This window comes from Leptidea sinapis, chromosome 7, assembly GCF_905404315.1.
Source record: "Leptidea sinapis chromosome 7, ilLepSina1.1, whole genome shotgun sequence".
Taxonomy (NCBI): Eukaryota; Metazoa; Arthropoda; class Insecta; order Lepidoptera; family Pieridae; genus Leptidea; species Leptidea sinapis.
Genome location: NC_066271.1, coordinates 2,647,227 through 2,666,348, shown reverse-complemented (window position 1 = coordinate 2,666,348; position 19,122 = coordinate 2,647,227). Strand labels below are relative to the sequence as shown.

At 37.6% G+C, this 19,122-nt stretch overlaps 1 protein-coding gene across 2 annotated transcripts in view; it reads left to right on the top strand.

Moving 5' to 3' along the window:
* The window catches only part of LOC126965509 (protein argonaute-2-like), a 49,226-nt gene extending 31,338 nt beyond the window's left edge, over positions 1–17,888 (top strand). For both annotated transcript variants that reach the window (XM_050809148.1, XM_050809147.1), the window contains 7 exons: positions 808–927; positions 4,135–4,224; positions 6,266–6,394; positions 9,037–9,146; positions 10,297–10,390; positions 12,066–12,268; positions 15,964–17,888. In XM_050809148.1, coding sequence (XP_050665105.1) covers positions 808–927; positions 4,135–4,224; positions 6,266–6,394; positions 9,037–9,146; positions 10,297–10,390; positions 12,066–12,268; positions 15,964–16,063 — 846 coding nt within the window. In that variant the 3' untranslated portion in view covers positions 16,064–17,888. The remainder of the gene's footprint in view (positions 1–807; positions 928–4,134; positions 4,225–6,265; positions 6,395–9,036; positions 9,147–10,296; positions 10,391–12,065; positions 12,269–15,963) is intronic.
* The last annotated feature ends 1,234 nt before the right edge of the window (positions 17,889–19,122 follow it).

Sequence of the window (19,122 nt, the reverse complement as noted above, 5' to 3'; positions counted from 1 at the left end):
AGTATGAAAGAATGAACGAATGAAAAGAAGAATGTAATGTTTTCAAATATTTTCATACAAAAATGTCCTAAGTGATTTGTGATTTGCCCCGGCCGCGGCGATTAATTATTATTAGATATTATTAATTATCTAAAATCAGAATTAAAAAATGATACGTACCTAAAAGAATATGACCATATTATATGATCAATGGAGCATAACAAAAAGTCGGAGCTCTCATAGTAATATTATTATTTAAGTACAAATTATTACTATCTTATAATTAATACTTATTTTTGTAGACTTTTTATTGCCTCGCAGATGATGTGAAAAGTAGAGTATTCATCTCTGGAGTCTTGGGCTCTTGAATCCCTTGCTTCATTCAGGACTCTACATAACTTAACAATTTGTTATTTTTTAAAGTAATAACCTCACTTCTAGATTATGGGTACCACAACGGCGCCTATTTCTGCCGTGAAGCAGTAATGTGTATACATTATTGTGTTTCAATCTGAAGGGTCGCCGTAGCTAGTGAAAATACTGGACAAATGAGACTTAATATCTTATGTCTCAAGGTGACGAGCGCAATTGTAGTGCCGCTCAGAATTTTCGGGTTTTTTAAGAATGCTGAGCGGCACTACATTGTAATGGGCAGGGCGTCAATCATGTAGCATCTGCTGAACGTCCTGCTCGTCTCGTCCCTTATTTAAAAAAAAATATATCTGTAAGAAAGCATATCGTAACTTAGCGGGTTACGGCTGTCTTCAATTTACATCCGTCACGTCATAGCCATCAATTTACATATGTCTCTATACTCTTTGGTTTTAGGTAAACTCAAAATTGATGGGGGTGAACCAGTCGCTAGATGTCAGATGCGCTCCGCAATGTCTGAAGGATGGTGGGGTGATGGTGGTCGGAGCTGATGTAACTCACCCCTCCCCTGAACAGGTACGTTCATTGCTGCAAAATAAACATGCTCTTCTCGGTCGATTCGCTCTTGACCGATCGGTCGTGAGTGTCAAGAAGTTTCAATAGTGGCCGATGCGCCTCACAATTTCTCGCCATCTCTGTACCAGTGGGAGGCTCCTTTGCACAGGAAGCCGGCTAGATTATGGGTTCCACAACGGCGCCAATTTCTGTTGTGAAGCAGTAATGTGTAAGCATTACTGTGTTTCGGTCTGAAGGGCGCCGTAGTTGAAATTACTGGGCAAATGAGACTTCACATGTTATGTCTCAAGGTGAGGAGCGCAGTTGTAGTGCCGCTCAGAATTTTTGGGTTTTTCAATAATCCTGAGCGGCAGTGGATTGTAATGGGCAGGCGTATCAATTACCATCAGCTGAACGTCCTACTCGTTTCTTACCTTAATTTCATAAAAAAAAACATATCCAAACACCTTCGATAAAGTCGATAAATATTTTTTTTTCATTTATTGTTCACAATAAAAAAAGTATTATTAGATATATCACATATAAAGTCACCCACAAGAAACTATTTAAGGTTTATCCATGGGGATGAGATCGCTCTTAATTACTTAATACTTACATATGTTCAAATTCAAAAACACTTTATTCATGTAGGTCACGGAAATGACAGCCAAAAAAAAAAATAAAAATATTGTTTCTTACTGAATTTAACGCTACTTCGTAAAGGGTTGAGCTAATGAGAAGAAGTAGCAAGAAACTCATTGCCACTCTTTTAAGTCAAGATTTACATTTTAATTGTTTCACAAATCATTTGAATTACAATATATGCAAAGTGACGCAACAAAAATACTCAAATGTCAAAAACTGAAAGGCTTACACAAGTAAAACAAAAAAAGAAAACAAAAGTAAATTAATACTTATAAACACAAGAGTTATTGAGTATAGTAGATGCATCAATCCACACATACCGTAAATAAATTCAAATTCAAATTCAAATATTTTTATTCAAAATAGGATTTATAATCACTTATTGAACGTCAAAATCTACCACCCATTCAAAAGAGACTGCCTCAGACCTGAGAAGAATGGGCGCAAGAAACTCAGCGGGCTTTTTTTTATATAAAATATGGATTACAATGTAATATCGTACAATAAACATTTATAATTAAAGAGCGAGGGTGTTCGCTTCCCAGTCCGTGGTGTCATTAAGAAAATCGTTTATGCTATAATAACCTTTCCCACACAAACGTTTTTTAACAATTCTTTTAAATTTCGTAAAACATTTGTTTTGTACATTTTCTGGGATCATATTGTAGAAGCATATACATCGCCCAACAAAAGACTTACTAACTCGACCCAAATAAAATTGAGGCATTATGTGAGCATTTCATAAAATAAAATATATAACTTTAACTTTAAAGGAAATAATATAATAATTATAAAAAAACACATCAAGCAGACCTCCCGGTAATTCCCGGCTTAATACACATAATTACATTAAAAATAGTTATTTTAATATATCCTTTGACTTTTCTGGTTTTTTCTCAATACTTTTTTAAATCGTTTGCAGGCAAACCATTTAGTGTATCTGGCAATACATACTCCCATTTCCGCCTACCATATGCATTGTTATATTTAAGTAATATGTATGTATTTAGGTAGGACAGACTACGAAGCTGTATTATTTAAATCATACTGGTGTGGGGACATAGAAATGCGTCAGTAGTGTGTAAAATCATTGTGAGTTCAACAAGCAAATAAAAGTATTGTATTCGTGTAAAATAAACCAGTTGGCAATTGACTCTCGTGGTTTATCTACATACACCTCCCCAACACTGGTTTATATTTAAATTGTTGAGACTGTTTCAGACTATATACAGCATCATGACGTACGGTATTTTACTATGGGGTCATGCTGCTGACATTGATATAGTGTTTGCTCTGCAAAAGAGAGCTGTTCGTGCTAAATATCAGCTTGGTTATAGACAGTCTCTCAAATAACAATTTAAAGAAATTAATATTATGACTTTCATTGTCAGTACATTTATGAAAATTTAATATAATTTCACAAAAATCGTCACCTTTTTGCTCTTAATAGTGATTTTCATTATTATAACACTAGAAATAAGGGATTGCTTGTAACTATTTCTAGTAGGCTTCATAAGATACATAGATAATAGCTTTAAGGGTGAATGTATACACTTCTATAATAAAGTCCCAGCCACTGTTCAGGCATTATCTATAAATAAATTTAAATGTTTTATAAAAAAATGGCTCTGTCGTAAATCCTACTACTCCACTGCTGAATATCTAAATGATCGGACAGCCTGGGACTAGATTGTGATTATTTTATAGCGATAGAAGTGACTGTACAATATTGTATATTTTTATTGAAAAGAGCGCAAAAAAAGAATCATGGAGAGTTTCTTGCGCCGCTTCTTCTCTCTCAGAGCGCTAGTTGTTTCCGAAGCGGTAGTAGTATCTTGTAGTTATTAGAAATGACATCAAAAAGAATTGTAAAGGAATCAATTTTGAGAAAATAAATGCCTTTTATGCCTTTATGCCTCTACATTCAGTCAACGATAATTCAACTTGTAACAAAACAATAAAATTAACAATCAAAATATTAGTTAATCTTCAGTAAATGCACAAGTTTTGTTTTGTCTGTTACAGTTAAATATTTAATTTTGTTTTGTTTTTCTGTTTTTAATCAGCAAATTCAAATCTAAATTCAAATATTTTTATTCAAGATAGGATGTGACATCACTTATTGAAAGTCAAAAAACTACCACCCATCCCAAAATGAATGCCTCAGACCTGAGAAGAACGGGCGCAACAAGCTCAGTTAGCTGTTTTTTTCATCGAAAAAATATATTTACAAAGTAATATTGTACAATTAGACTTATTATTTAATAGTCTGAGGGCGGTCACTCCATTCCCAATCTGTGGTATCATTAAGAAAGTCATTTATGTTATAGTAACCTTTACCACACAAACGTTTTTTAACAATTCTTTTGAATAACGTTATACTTTTGTTTTGAACATTTTCTGGGATCTTGTTATAGAAGCATATACATCGCCCCACAAAAGACTTACTAACACGTGCAACACAGCGATTCCAATAATTGTGGAAAGTCTGCGTATTCAATAGTTTAATTTAATTCAACGTGATCTTGTACTTTTTTGTACAGCTAAAACATCACTTAATATCTGTCTTAATTTTTTTTCCAGACTGATATTCCGAGCATAGCGGCTGTGAGCGCGTCCATTGATCCGAAGTGCTACCTGTACAATATTGAACTGAGCATACAGACGCCCAAGGTAATAAATATAATTGATGTATATATTTTATAATATCCGGACGACCGAGCCTTGCTCGGATTTTTAGGAATGTACAAAACTTGAACAAAAAAAAACTAATAGGACTTCTGGATTCGAACCGGGGTCTTTAAATAAGTAATATTTTAATATTTACTATTTACTTAACAACGCCATCTGCTGTTGTGTCGTTAAAGCAATTGGTTGCTCACAAAAAGTAGTATTATTATTCGCCAATAGATGTCAGGAAGAGTCATATTTTTCAGTTGAGACTACTCAAACGCCTCATTTTTGTTATTTTTCTTCCAAGTTTATGTTTAAGTTGATTATCGATAAAACACGAATAAAATGACATTTTCGAAAAATGATTCCTAGCTAGATCGATTTATCGCCCCCGAAACCCCCTATATACAAAATTTTATGAAAATCGTGGGAGCCGATTCCGAGATTCCAATTATATATATATATATATATATATATATACAAGAAATGCTCATTTAAAGATGTAAGATATACATATATATTATTATTATTAACTACGCAGGCATATAGATGTTAGATAGTCCACGAACGGCCGTTCCCAATATACTACCTACAGATAGAGATAAATTACTACCTTCTACTGTCAGTAATAAGCTGTCAATAATCTGAAGCTGCCCCAATATACCCGATAAGTCATTCTTATCGATAGTTCACTGTTGCAATTTCCATACAAACTTCTAATCCCTGGTAAGCTATTCGTCGTCCCATTGACAGACAGCATATACGGATAACATGAGAGTTACTGTCGATAAGTTTATTGTGACAGGAAAGTCAATGATAGTTCCGATTTTTTATCTCAAGTAGGCCACAACCGGAGATAGACTGAATATTGGAAATGTCCGTTAAAAGGTTGCAGCATATTAATCACCAAAACCATACACTTAAGTTAATATGACCGCTCGGTTCCGGTCGGTTAATAGTTCCTTGTGGCGCGTTAAAAAGCACGTTTACAAAACACCGCGTCCGCTGAGCCGCGTTTTCGTGTTTGTTAACACAAAAACACATGTTTTATAAAAAGATTAGGGGCGTGGCTTAACCGTTTTGTTAAATAAAACATCTAGACGTGTTTGCCGCGAGAAATGGATAACATCAGCCGCATTCGCCTGCAAGGAGGAAAATTAACCCATAATTTGTAAGCGTTCACTGAATGAAGACCTTTCATTCGTAGCTCGCGATAATTCTATTTGGTTTGTTTGTGATGGAGTGGAATAAAGAAAATACTTTATTTTTTATTAAACTGATGACAGAAAGTCCGGTTGTTCGGGATGTTATTATCATAAAAAATAATACATATAATATAAAAAAAAAATAATACAAAATGCTTTATGTACTTCGTTATAAACAAACACAGGTGCTCAGGTGCAGTGGACGGACTGTTTCTGTTACTTCAAAATACGAAATACAAATACTACAAAATTCTGACCCAAAATATACCTATACAAAATAGTACCCGCGGTTTATCTGGCATAGATTTCGGTTACGTGGCAACCTGACTATTGATACTTTTTTTTTTTACAAAAAAATCAGGTCAATAGAAGCGAAGCGTAACCCGAAGAAACAGAAACCGTCTGACAGACACACATTTTGAAAATTGGTTTTAGTGGTACCTACCGCGTAAACGGCACTAAGAAATAATCTAGTTATTAACCGACTTCAAAAAAAGGAGGAGGTTCTTAATCCGTCGGTATATTTTTGATATCTGCAACATTCCGTTCCGTGATAGTAGTTATTTAAATCACACACAACTCTTCTTATTACCTGCTGCTGCTATATTTGGGCATAGTTTCCACCTATTAGGATTCACCATAACTTGCAATTATGTTAATGCTAACAAATGTTAGTTGGCACTGGTGTAGCGAAAACTTACTCAGCTCCCGATTTTAGGGCCGGATAACGTATCTCTCGACTCCTGGAGTTGTGAATATCTTTCGACTGTCCTCGTTTTTAATTTTTTTTTAAATCTAACTTTGCCTAAATCTAATATTTTTTTCACTATTTGCAGAAAGAAATGATAGTCCAGTTTGAAACCATGATGGAAGAACATCTGAGAGTCTATAAGAAAAATCAGAATACGCTTCCTCGCAAGATATACGTGTTCCGAGACGGTGTGTCCGAAGGACAATTTGCGCAGGTAATCAAATGTTTAAAAAACCTTGAAAATTCGTATTTATATACATGTAATTGGGTAATATACTCAAATTAAAATATCATTTAAATTGTAGAACTAGATTTAATGACAAATAAAACGATGAAAAAATCATTTCAATCGATCAAATAACAAAATAGGGGTTTTAATATTTCTTATTAGACAGAGATAGCAATAATAAAATCATCTGCTTTTGTTTTATTATGTCTATGAGTTCCATCTGCGGTGTTTTCATAACGATACGACTTGGGTGCCATTGCCATTGTGACTGAAAATGGAACGGTCACTCACGTAAACCTGGAAAGTGCCGGAGCGGCCACCCAACGGGCAAAAGCTTATATATACAAGGTCGCTCCGAGAAGAACCAGTGGGAGACTCCTTTGCACAGGATGGCTAGATTATGGGTACACAACGGCGCCATTTCTGCCGTGAAGCAGTAATGTGTAAGCATAATTGTGTTTTGGTCTGAAAGACGCCGATTGGTAGAAGGGGGATGAAATTACTGGGCAAATGAGACTAATTAACATCTAACACGTCTGAAGGAGACAAGCGCAATTGAAGTGCCGCTCAAAATTTTTGGGTTTTTCAAGAATCCTGACGGGCACTGCATTGTTATGGGCGGGGCGTATCAATAACCACCAGCTGAACGTCCAGCTCGTGTCGTCTCTTATTGTATTAAAAACAATTGCGAACATTCTAGGAGTGTTCTGAACATATGGAACGAGCTGATCTGGTTGGAGTAACTGGACAACACTCCACGCAAAATAGACCCAACTAAGTCGTTCAATTGCAGAAACAGGAGCCCTAATAGTTGGATTCATTCGAGAAATGCAAAATAACTGTAATTTACTTATTGGTGCAACATGAGCGGCGCTGATCAGTTACCATGTACACTCGTTTGATCTCCTATACTTTGTCCATTTTATTAATAGTTTTTTGACAGCTCACATGCAGCTTCGTATTGTTTATGTTAAAATTTCATACAAATAATATTGTACTTGATGGACGGGTACCGCCCCCTTAGCTATTACATAACGATTACTACGATTGTGCCACAGATTACAAATAATCGGTAGAAATTAATGCTTCTACGTAAATAAGGTGTAATATGTTATTTAATTGGGAAGACAACAAATTTTAAGGTTGAATCCACTAAATTGCAATATTAACGTTATATAAAGTTTTACTTTCGTTGTGTTTCGAGCTGTCATAAAAATATTAATTTATTTATTTGGGCAACTAAACAAATTACATTCTTTACGTGCTTAAACTTAAAATATAATAATATGGATAAGAGTTAATTAACTTATAAGGCTACCACAGCATTCATAATTTTTACTACGTTATAAGACAGTAGTTTTGACAATTTGAAAAATAAATTCTATAAATATTGTAATATTCAATAGAAAAATAAAAATGAAATAAGAAAACAAGGTTTCTAAGTCACGTGTGTAATATACACATTATTTTCTTTTTATATTGAGCAAGCGGAATGAATAAATCAATGTTCTGCGATTTGGCCAGTGAGTTATATGACCTACAGAGCCTAGAAATAGTTGCGTTTTGACCCAGATTTATCCTAGATTGTGGTACTACAAACAACGAATAGGCATTTTTTCTTATTAATTTTGGAGGAACGTTTATTTTAAATTTTAATAGCAAGTACAGAGAATCTATTTTACCGCTAAAAATATTGTGTAAAAACAAAAGATCTAACACTATCCTTCTATCCGCCAGTGGGATCACACTGTAATGTTTTAGCCTTTTTTGGTAGCTTGAGAGCTGTTTCGCTAAGAAGCCACTATAAGATATATGATACATAGTAAATATTTCATACTGTGGACTCCAAACTATGCTGCAAGGTACAAAAGAGTTAAATAATGCTATTTTGGTTGAATGAGATTAAAATTCTTTGGTATTCCTAATGACAAAACAGAGTATTCTGAATGATTTATTGGCTATGTTGTCTATATGTTGTGAAATTTTAATTCTTTATCAAAACAAATTCCAAGGTCCTTAAATTCAGTAACATTCGATAGGCCTTGAGCATTTAGAGTATTCTTATTAACTGTTGTATCTGTATTACGAGTAAATTGCATTGTAAAGCATTTGGATGTATTTAAAGACATATCGTTCAATTTGCATCAATCAGTCAATCTGTTTAGATCTTGCTGAAGTAATTTGGCATCTTCAAATGATGTTATTGACCTTAATATATTGAGATCGTTAGCATATAGAAAGTATTTAGAAAATTTAAAACAGTGTGTTATGTCATTTATAAATATATTAAATAATATTGGACCTAGATGGGACCCCTGTGGGACGCCATATATTTTTGTAAGAATTAGATACGAAACCATTGATTACAACTGTAGATGGTATATCTTGAAGATAAGAGCAAAACTATTTCAAAATAGAACCGGAAAGTCCTACTTTCTTCAATTTCTCAATCAGTATTATATGATTAACGTGATCAAACGCTTTGCTGATATCCGTGTAGTTCACGTCCACGGGAATCCGATTATTAAAATGGACAACGTTTAATCCCATTGAAATACACTTATTATATGATTATTTTGGAAGGTGGCTTCGAACTAGTAAATTTAATATTTCCATTTTGGTTCCAGGTTATGAACAGTGAATTAGTCGCGATTTATTCAGCTTATCACAAAATATCGGGAGGAAAAGGAAAACCAGAAGTATTATTTATGCTTGTGCAGAAGAGGCATCATACCAGGTGGAGTATTTTAATTACCTTTTTTAGATTTTTTTTTAATGTTAGAAATTGACAGATCACACTTTGACTGAATATTATTTCACTTTGCAAAAATTAAGGCTGTGTACAATGCGTAAGTTACTTAAAATGTATATCCAAATATATAACGCGGGTGGGTCGTCTGATTTTTTTTTAAATGTAAATAATGTTGTCTAAATATTAGAATATCGACTAACTATAGTGTATTAAGATCATCTTAAGAGGGATAATTATTCCGTAATGCATTGTTTTTATATAAGTCTTGGCGTTAGTATAAGTTTATTATTTTTGTGAAACTTTATTATATAAAGTGGCTGATAATTCTCTTGGCATTATAATTCGGTAATAAAAACGACACAAAACAGCTCGGTTTAGGGGATGTTTCAGATTCTCTCAGCAAAAATATGGAATGACTTACCCCTTCCTCTAAAGTAACATTGTATTGGGTGTTTTAATGATTTATATGAACCACGCCCACTGGAAATTGCTTCCCTACAATATGTTTTTTATGCGGACATATACACACGCCCACACTCGCACACACACTTATACTTGCAAGGGTAATAACAACACTTTTTTATAATATTATGTTAAATAAAAGGGATAGCTAAGTAAGCTGAAAAACAGAGCTGCATGGAAACATGAATCCAAGATCCCATGTCAGGTGAAGCTTGATTTGATTAACGTGAGTGTTACACATTTAAATAAAACACTTTTAAAGGATTAAAACTCATGTAATTGTAACTATTAGAACATTAGATTTTTGCGTAAAAGTTACATGGGGTTGGGTTAGGTTACAAGTTACGGGGGATCCGTCTGTCCCCCCTAAAACGAGATCTGGGAAGGTCTTAAAACGTCGGGTGAGCTAAAGAAAAATGTAACTTTTACGCAAAAATCTAATGTAAAAATAGTTCGAATTACATAAGTTTTAATTCTTTAAAAGTTATTTATTTAATTTTATTTATGTATTGTTCTGTATGGCAATAAAGAATTTAATAAGATTTCTTATAATTCTTGTCCAATTTTGCTATCTGGTTCTCAATAACGCCGAGTTTTTGTCTCTGTAAATGACAATTATCTGGCTCGTATTAAAATACAGACCGTAACGAAAGTGGTATGTTTGTTCTTACAGATTCTTTTCAGACCGCAATAACGCACAAAATGTTGAGCCGGGTACTGTGGTTGACACAAAGATCGTACACAACAGTGAAATGGACTTCTATATGGTATGCTTATTGAAGTTATTTTAGAAATATTGGTTTAATTGTTATTAACCAATCTCAAAAAAGAATATTTGTTTTGAAACACTCACTAGTAATATCATTTCAATTAAGAACGTTGAAATTCGTATTAAATCTCTTAGCAAGCGGCCTTTGTTTGTTATTATCTTAATATCTTCATTTTCTGGGATCATATTGTAGAAGCATATATATCGCCCAACAAAAGACTTACTAACTCGATCCAACCGAGTAGTAGGCATAACAAGTTTGGTTGTTCCTCGTGTTAACGTTATGAATGTCACAGTTTCTAGAGAATTCCTCAATGTGCTTATGAACATACAGAACATAATCAAAAATGTATTGAAAAGCAACAGTCAAAATGTTTATTTCTTTAAATTTTTCTCTTAATGATTCTCTAGGACCTAGGTTATAAATCGCGCGAATAGCCCTCTTCTGCAGCACAAAGATGGTATTAATTCGGCCGCACTGCCCCATAACAATATACCATAGGACATAATACTATGAAAATAACTAAAGTATACTAATCTCGCCGTATCTATGTCAGTTAACCGTCTAATTTTCTTAACCGCATATGCTGCAGAACTAAGCCTATTCGCTAATCCTTCAATATGGGGGTCCCACTGCAATTTGGAATTAAGAGTAATGCTAAGAAATACAGCAGATTCCACTGGTTTTACCACCTCTCCATTTAATAAAATATTCGCATCTTCATTTTTGACATTTGGCGCAGTGAATTTAATATATTTGGTTTTATGATTATTTAACAATAAGTTATTGGCGCTAAACCAGTACACGATGTCAGATAGAGCATTGTTTTTACTTCGTCATATAAAACTTGGCTTCGTTTCACTTTGAATATAAGTGAAGTGTCATCTGCAAACAATACCACCTTGTGTTTTTTTTTCTTCCTAAACTAATGAACGGATTTAAATGGGGATTATTTCGTAGAGTGCAGCTTAGTCCAACTTGAGAGATAGGATAGTTTTAATTTCGATTTGGGACCCATAATTATTTTGTATGGACATATTTTTTAAGAGAGAATTTAGTGACGCACGGTTTGAGAGTTTCACTGTGAAACAATTTCATAATAACACCAGGGAGCATTTCTTACGAAATAATTCTAGATGTTTTGAAATATTATTGGCAAATTCTACAGTATTCTTTTTTTATCTACAAAAATTCATCTTTGACATATAATTTCTTATTGACCTAACGTCGAATATCAAACTGTCTACCATAATTAGTTTCTTCTTATCTATTATTAAAACAGATAAAGAGTTCAAGCCTATACAGTCAGTAGAACACAAAATAATAAAAAAGACGCCTTTGCAAAGAATTTCGTTATTTGAAAGTTCAAATATTTTCATGTTGCATATCAACATGTGTTCAAGTAATTGTTATTTGACTTCAGAGTTTATTTATAATTAAATTAAGATATTATAGATTTATTATATTAGATATATTTAGACATTGATACATTTTTTTTTAATTTTTTTCGACTATTATCTGGTATCTATAACGTGTCTGTCCAGTGCACTTGTTATTCATAATATAGAAAGACGTATTTTTGAACCATAATTTTTAATGATCCTCGCTTTCTTTAAAGGATCGCAAATTTCCTTCCTTACTGGTTATATTCTATCGTATGGATTCTTTATAGGTTTCCCATCAAGCGATTAAAGGTACAGCGCGTCCGACTCGTTACTACGGCGTTCGGAATGACGGCAACATCGCCATCGAAGAGATAGAACAGCTGACCTACTACCTGTGTCACTTGTACTCACGCTGCCAACGTAGCGTGTCGTACCCCACGCCCACGTACTACGCTCATCTTGCGTGCACGCGCGCCAAGAACCTCACACAGTAAGTATCGCGCTGTACTCAGTGATAGAACAGCTGACCTACTACCTGTGTCACTTGTACTCACGCTGCCAACGTAGCGTGTCGTACCCCACGCCCACGTACTACGCTCATCTTGCGTGCACGCGCGCCAAGAACCTCACACAGTAAGTATCGCGCTGTACTCAGTGATAGAACAGCTGACCTACTACCTGTGTCACTTGTACTCACGCTGCCAACGTAACGTGTCGTACCCCACGCCCACTTACTACGCTCATCTTGCGTGCACGCGCGCCAAGAACCTCACACAGTAAGTATCGCGCTGTACTCAGTGATAGAACAGCTGACCTACTACCTGTGTCACTTGTACTCACGCTGCCAACGTAGCGTGTCGTACCCCACGCCCACGTACTACGCTCATCTTGCGTGCACGCGCGCCAAGAACCTCACACAGTAAGTATCGCGCTGTACTCAGTGATAGAACAGCTGACCTACTACCTGTGTCACTTGTACTCACGCTGCCAACGTAGCGTGTCGTACCCCACGCCCACGTACTACGCTCATCTTGCGTGCACGCGCGCCAAGAACCTCACACAGTAAGTATCGCGCTGTACTCAGTGATAGAACAGCTGACCTACTACCTGTGTCACTTGTACTCACGCTGCCAACGTAGCGTGTCGTACCCCACGCCCACGTACTACGCTCATCTTGCGTGCACGCGCGCCAAGAACCTCACACAGTAAGTATCGCGCTGTACTCAGTGATAGAACAGCTGACCTACTACCTATGTCACTTGTACTCACGCTGCCAACGTAGCGTGTCGTACCCCACGCCCACGTACTACGCTCATCTTGCGTGCACGCGCGCCAAGAACCTCACACAGTAAGTATCGCGCTGTACTCAGTGATAGAACAGCTGACCTACTACCTGTGTCACTTGTACTCACGCTGCCAACGTAGCGTGTCGTACCCCACGCCCACGTACTACGCTCATCTTGCGTGCACGCGCGCCAAGAACCTCACACAGTAAGTATCGCGCTGTACTCAGTGATAGAACAGCTGACCTACTACCTGTGTCACTTGTACTCACGCTGCCAACGTAGCGTGTCGTACCCCACGCCCACGTACTACGCTCATCTTGCGTGCACGCGCGCCAAGAACCTCACACAGTAAGTATCGCGCTGTACTCAGTGATAGAACAGCTGACCTACTACCTGTGTCACTTGTACTCACGCTGCCAACGTAGCGTGTCGTACCCCACGCCCACGTACTACGCTCATCTTGCGTGCACGCGCGCCAAGAACCTCACACAGTAAGTATCGCGCTGTACTCAGTGATAGAACAGCTGACCTACTACCTGTGTCACTTGTACTCACGCTGCCAACGTAGCGTGTCGTACCCCACGCCCACGTACTACGCTCATCTTGCGTGCACGCGCGCCAAGAACCTCACACAGTAAGTATCGCGCTGTACTCAGTGATAGAACAGCTGACCTACTACCTGTGTCACTTGTACTCACGCTGCCAACGTAGCGTGTCGTACCCCACGCCCACGTACTACGCTCATCTTGCGTGCACGCGCGCCAAGAACCTCACACAGTAAGTATCGCGCTGTACTCAGTGATAGAACAGCTGACCTACTACCTGTGTCACTTGTACTCACGCTGCCAACGTAGCGTGTCGTACCCCACGCCCACGTACTACGCTCATCTTGCGTGCACGCGCGCCAAGAACCTCACACAGTAAGTATCGCGCTGTACTCAGTGATAGAACAGCTGACCTACTACCTGTGTCACTTGTACTCACGCTGCCAACGTAGCGTGTCGTACCCCACGCCCACGTACTACGCTCATCTTGCGTGCACGCGCGCCAAGAACCTCACACAGTAAGTATCGCGCTGTACTCAGTGATAGAACAGCTGACCTACTACCTGTGTCACTTGTACTCACGCTGCCAACGTAGCGTGTCGTACCCCACGCCCACGTACTACGCTCATCTTGCGTGCACGCGCGCCAAGAACCTCACACAGTAAGTATCGCGCTGTACTCAGTGATAGAACAGCTGACCTACTACCTGTGTCACTTGTACTCACGCTGCCAACGTAGCGTGTCGTACCCCACGCCCACGTACTACGCTCATCTTGCGTGCACGCGCGCCAAGAACCTCACACAGTAAGTATCGCGCTGTACTCAGTGATAGAACAGCTGACCTACTACCTGTGTCACTTGTACTCACGCTGCCAACGTAGCGTGTCGTACCCCACGCCCACGTACTACGCTAATCTTGCGTGCACGCGCGCCAAGAACCTCACACCGTAAGTATCGCTGTACTCTATATATCTAAATTCGAGAAGGATTCTCAGAACAAGACATCTCAACAGACACAAAGTTTATACGACAAACTTATTAATAACAATCGACAGCCACTCACAATATACGAGGAGACTACGCCAAATAATTTATTAGCTGCATGTAGCGGTAACAAAATAAAAAAATATTGACACGAGAGTGGGCCAGGGATTGGAAATAATACTCCGCTTATAGGAACGAGTCTTTATTTGCGTTCACTTTTTCTAGACTTGCACTTCGCCGGTCTGCCGCTGTTCCTCTTGTGGGCGGCGGTACCTTCAACGCGTCAAAAAGCACCGAACACTTAGTCTCTTCTATCTTCTTCTTCTTGGAACACTTCCACTTTTCACTACTTCTTCTTTTCTTCTTCTTCTTTACACTTTCGAGTCAGAACTAGATCTGCCGTAGGCCACGTTTAGTACGGCCGTAGTATATACCCCCGGATCTGTTCCATTTTCAAAATGATTCTCCCATTCCATCTTTAAATTTAAATTGTACTAGAAAATTCTTTTAACTATTTTCATCCTGCTTACACATTTTCCATCCTTTTTTTCTGTTCGATTTGATCCTGAACTTACTAGAAATATCCATTAACTTTACAAAACCCAAAAAATTCCATACACTACTAAAGCTACGAGTATTGCTGCCGGAGCTGTTGAAATTATCAATGTCTTGAAGTTTGACAACTCTCGTCATGTACGTTGCTGCACGATATGACGTTTGACAACTCTCGTCATAAACGTCGAAGAGTTGCTACGCAACAATATGTTAAAATAAATAAATTTAACTGGACTTTTATATTTTATTATATGGTTAATCATTTTTTTTTATTTAATATTTAAATAAAACACTTTTAAATGTTTAAACGCGTGTAGTTGTAAATGTTTTTACATTACCAGTGGGACTCTTTTCCACAGGATGCCGGCTAGATTGTGGGTACCACAACGGCGCCTATTTTTGCCGCGAAGCAGTAATGTGTAAGCATTAGTGTGTTTCGGTCTGAAGGGCGCCGTAGCTAGTGAAATTACTGGGCAAATGAGACTTAACATATGTCTCAAGGTGACGAGCTCAGTTGTTGTGCCGCTCAGAATTATTGGGAGATTTTCAAGAATCCTGAGCGGCACTGCATTTAAATGGGCAGGGCGTATCAATTACCATCAGCTAAACGTTCTGCTCGTCTCTTCCCTTATTCCATAAAAAACATTAGACTTTTGCATAAAAGTTAAATTTTTATTTTAGTTAACCCGACGTTTCAAGATTCTCCAGATCTCGTTTTTAGGGGTACCCGCGTTTTAATTCTTTAAGTGTTTTATTTAAATGTGTAACACTCACGTTAATCAAAGAAAATACTATATTTATTTATTTCGTTACAGGGGCCGCGAACATTTCGACAACACGTCGCTGGAGATATCACCGAAACGATTGCACGTTCTCGACCGAATGCTCGACTATAGCCGAATGTTCTTCGTGTAATTTTCTGATGCGTTTCTATATTTTACAATTTTGAACTGTTTAATTTTAATTTTTTAATATAAAATAGATTTTAAATTAAATTTTATTTTTTACGTTTTCATTTATGGAATTAAATATTAATAAAAAATTGAAAAAAAAAATAAAAATAACATGTAATCCCTATATTATATTTTATTAATGCTAAGCTTTATTAATAATAAAGATTATTCTTATCGATGTTTTAGGAAATTGTAGTTTTAGTTGTGTCTAATAAATCTTTTAACATAATAAGTCCATAAGCAAAGTTAAGATTATTCATTTTGTTTCTACCAAGTTAGCTGTAAGTACACTTTAGGCACTTGTCCCAGAGAAAGTAATATCAAATATTATCTCATTCAAGAAACGTACAACAGACATTTTAGGCCGGTCCTACATTAGAAGCGGAATTTCTCCCGACGATACGGTCTGGGCGGGTTTGGTCGGGACTGAACAAAACAAACATTGTCGCGCCATGTCCCCTCCTACACTGGAGCCAGTACTCGCTCCAGGGAGGGGAACAAGTCTGTCCTGGTCTGACTACAACTAAACAGGTTTGTTTATCGTAGTCCAGTATCAATCATGAATCAGACAATATCGAAACCTTTTCTCGTCGAGAGTTCTCATAGAACTGACTCTGGATTTTGACTGGTTCGTCCGCTCCTGTCTAGCTGCAGTGTAGGAGCGCCGAGTCTGGACTGGTCTAGTCTGGCCGGGTGTGCTGGCCAGACCGACTCCGCTTCCAATGTAGGATCGGCCTTACATTATCGCTAAATAGTCATAGATATAGTAATATAGTCGCGGTCATACACTTGCTTATTATATTTCGTCGGGAGACCACGGTCGCACAACCATTACCAACAAAATGTATACAGCTATAGAGAGTTACTCACCTGGTGTCCGTTTGGTTTCGTAACCAATTTGGTGGCGCGACCAGCTCGTTGGTTGATGGTGTCTAGTTTGGTTGCCAATTCCGTTGCCATCTGGAGAGCAAAGCCAAATTGGCTTCAAAGAAACGGCGTCATAAATAGGGCACGGCAATACTTCACGCCGGCCCGCATTCTCGCGCTGTACAAAGCGCAGGTCCGGCCACACATGGAGTAATGCTGTCATCTCTGGTCTGGCACACCCCAGTATCAGCTTGATCCATTTGACCGCGTGCAACGCAGAACAGCTCGATTTGTCGGGGACCCAGTGCTCTGTAAACGGCTGGATCACTTGGCGTTGCGTAGAGACGTCGCTTCATTGTGTGTCCTCCACCGCATTTATCACGGGCAGTGTTCTGAAGAGCTGTATCACCTTTCTACTGCCGAATTCCACCTTCGCACGACACGCCACAAGTTAGGATATCATCCCCACCATCTGGATGTGTGACGGTCCTCCACAGTGCGGTTTTCATGGAGCTTTCTTCCACTTTCCACAAAAAAAAGTGGCGACTGGTTGGTGAAATATAGCCCTTTTTGTGCGGTAACTCGTTTCTCGCTTCTCGCTTCGTGTTCATCGACCGCAAAGGGACAAGTGCCTTAAACATATTGTTATTAATATAAGATTTTTGGCAGTCTCATTAAATATTATCGGTGTAATACTAAATTATATATGTAACAAAATTGACATTGTTTAGGCCATTTAATAATTATTTACTTACATTATAAGTTTTGTAACAGTTCAACTGTCCTTTGAAATATTATGTATAAAATAATTATGTTATAACTTGATAGTGTTCATTTATATTTATTAAGTTCTTTTTATGTATCTCAAAATTATTAGATTAGGCATAATTATGATTAAATATATATGTATTATACGTACATTTTGGTTTTGATTTTCATATCATGATATATAATTGCCTGGCCCACACACAGGGTAGTATACTATCAGGCAGAACGTTTTTCTGTGCACAAATAAGTCGTAGGTATAATACAAATGATTTAAGTTTTCTTTAGTGTTAATTCCGCCAATATTTGTTTTGAAAACAATTCGACACGTGTTTCGCACGAGGCATCCTCAGTACGTGTTGTCTCGACAAATACTGGCACGAGACTAGTCTGGTGTGTAGCGGCGAAACACGTGTCTTATTGTTTTAAAAACAAATATTGGCGGAATTAACACTAAAGAAAACTTAAATTATTTGTAGATATAATTATGGATTTCCGCAAAGTAACGCCTAATTCAATAAATTTTCTTAAGTCGTAGGTATAAGTTTGAATTCAAATTCAAATATTTTTTTTCACAAAAGGATGTGACATCACTTATTGAAAGTCAAAGACTACCACCTCTTACGCACTATAAGTGATTCTGCAAACATACCTGAAACACTGCAACAATGAGGCAACCCAACCAATATCCTGAATATACTTATTGTATATTGTATTGAACTCTGAGACCATTATTCGAGTATAGTCTCCTTCCCACAAGCACACAGCTGGTCCGAGGTTCGAGTCTCCTTAGGAGACGCCCCGCGACTGTTGTTGCGTAGTCTTTGCGGCCTCCACGGCCCACGTCCTACTTCGCTGTGAAAGCCAGGGCTGCTAACAGCACAGAGGAGGTTTTAGTCGGTATGGGGGCACTCGAGTCCGACGTATTACGCCCCGTTCCGGGGCGTAAATACGTAACAGTATTTCCTCCCCTCAAAAAAAAAAAAAAAACGAGTATAGTTGGTCCACAGATTGCACGTGTAAAATGATGAACAAAAAGCTTCAAAAAGTGTAACATTCACCGCTTTGGAACATCGTGCAGTTCTTCTTGCCAACATGTCCGCTCTCACTGATCGACATCTCTAAGATCGGGACTCGGGAGTCAATATGTGACCGAGGTATTTAATTATTTCCAATCTTACGATATATACAATACAATTATCTAAATTCTTACATCCAGCCTCAAAAGCCAACACTTGGCTCTTTTTATCTATACTAATATAATAAAGAGGAAAGATTTGATAAAATAATCGGATAACTATAATATTAACAATACTATGACAATATAAAATTAAAACTATCATTACGTGAAAGCGTACCAAGAATACTGGCAGCATTACCGCGTTGGAT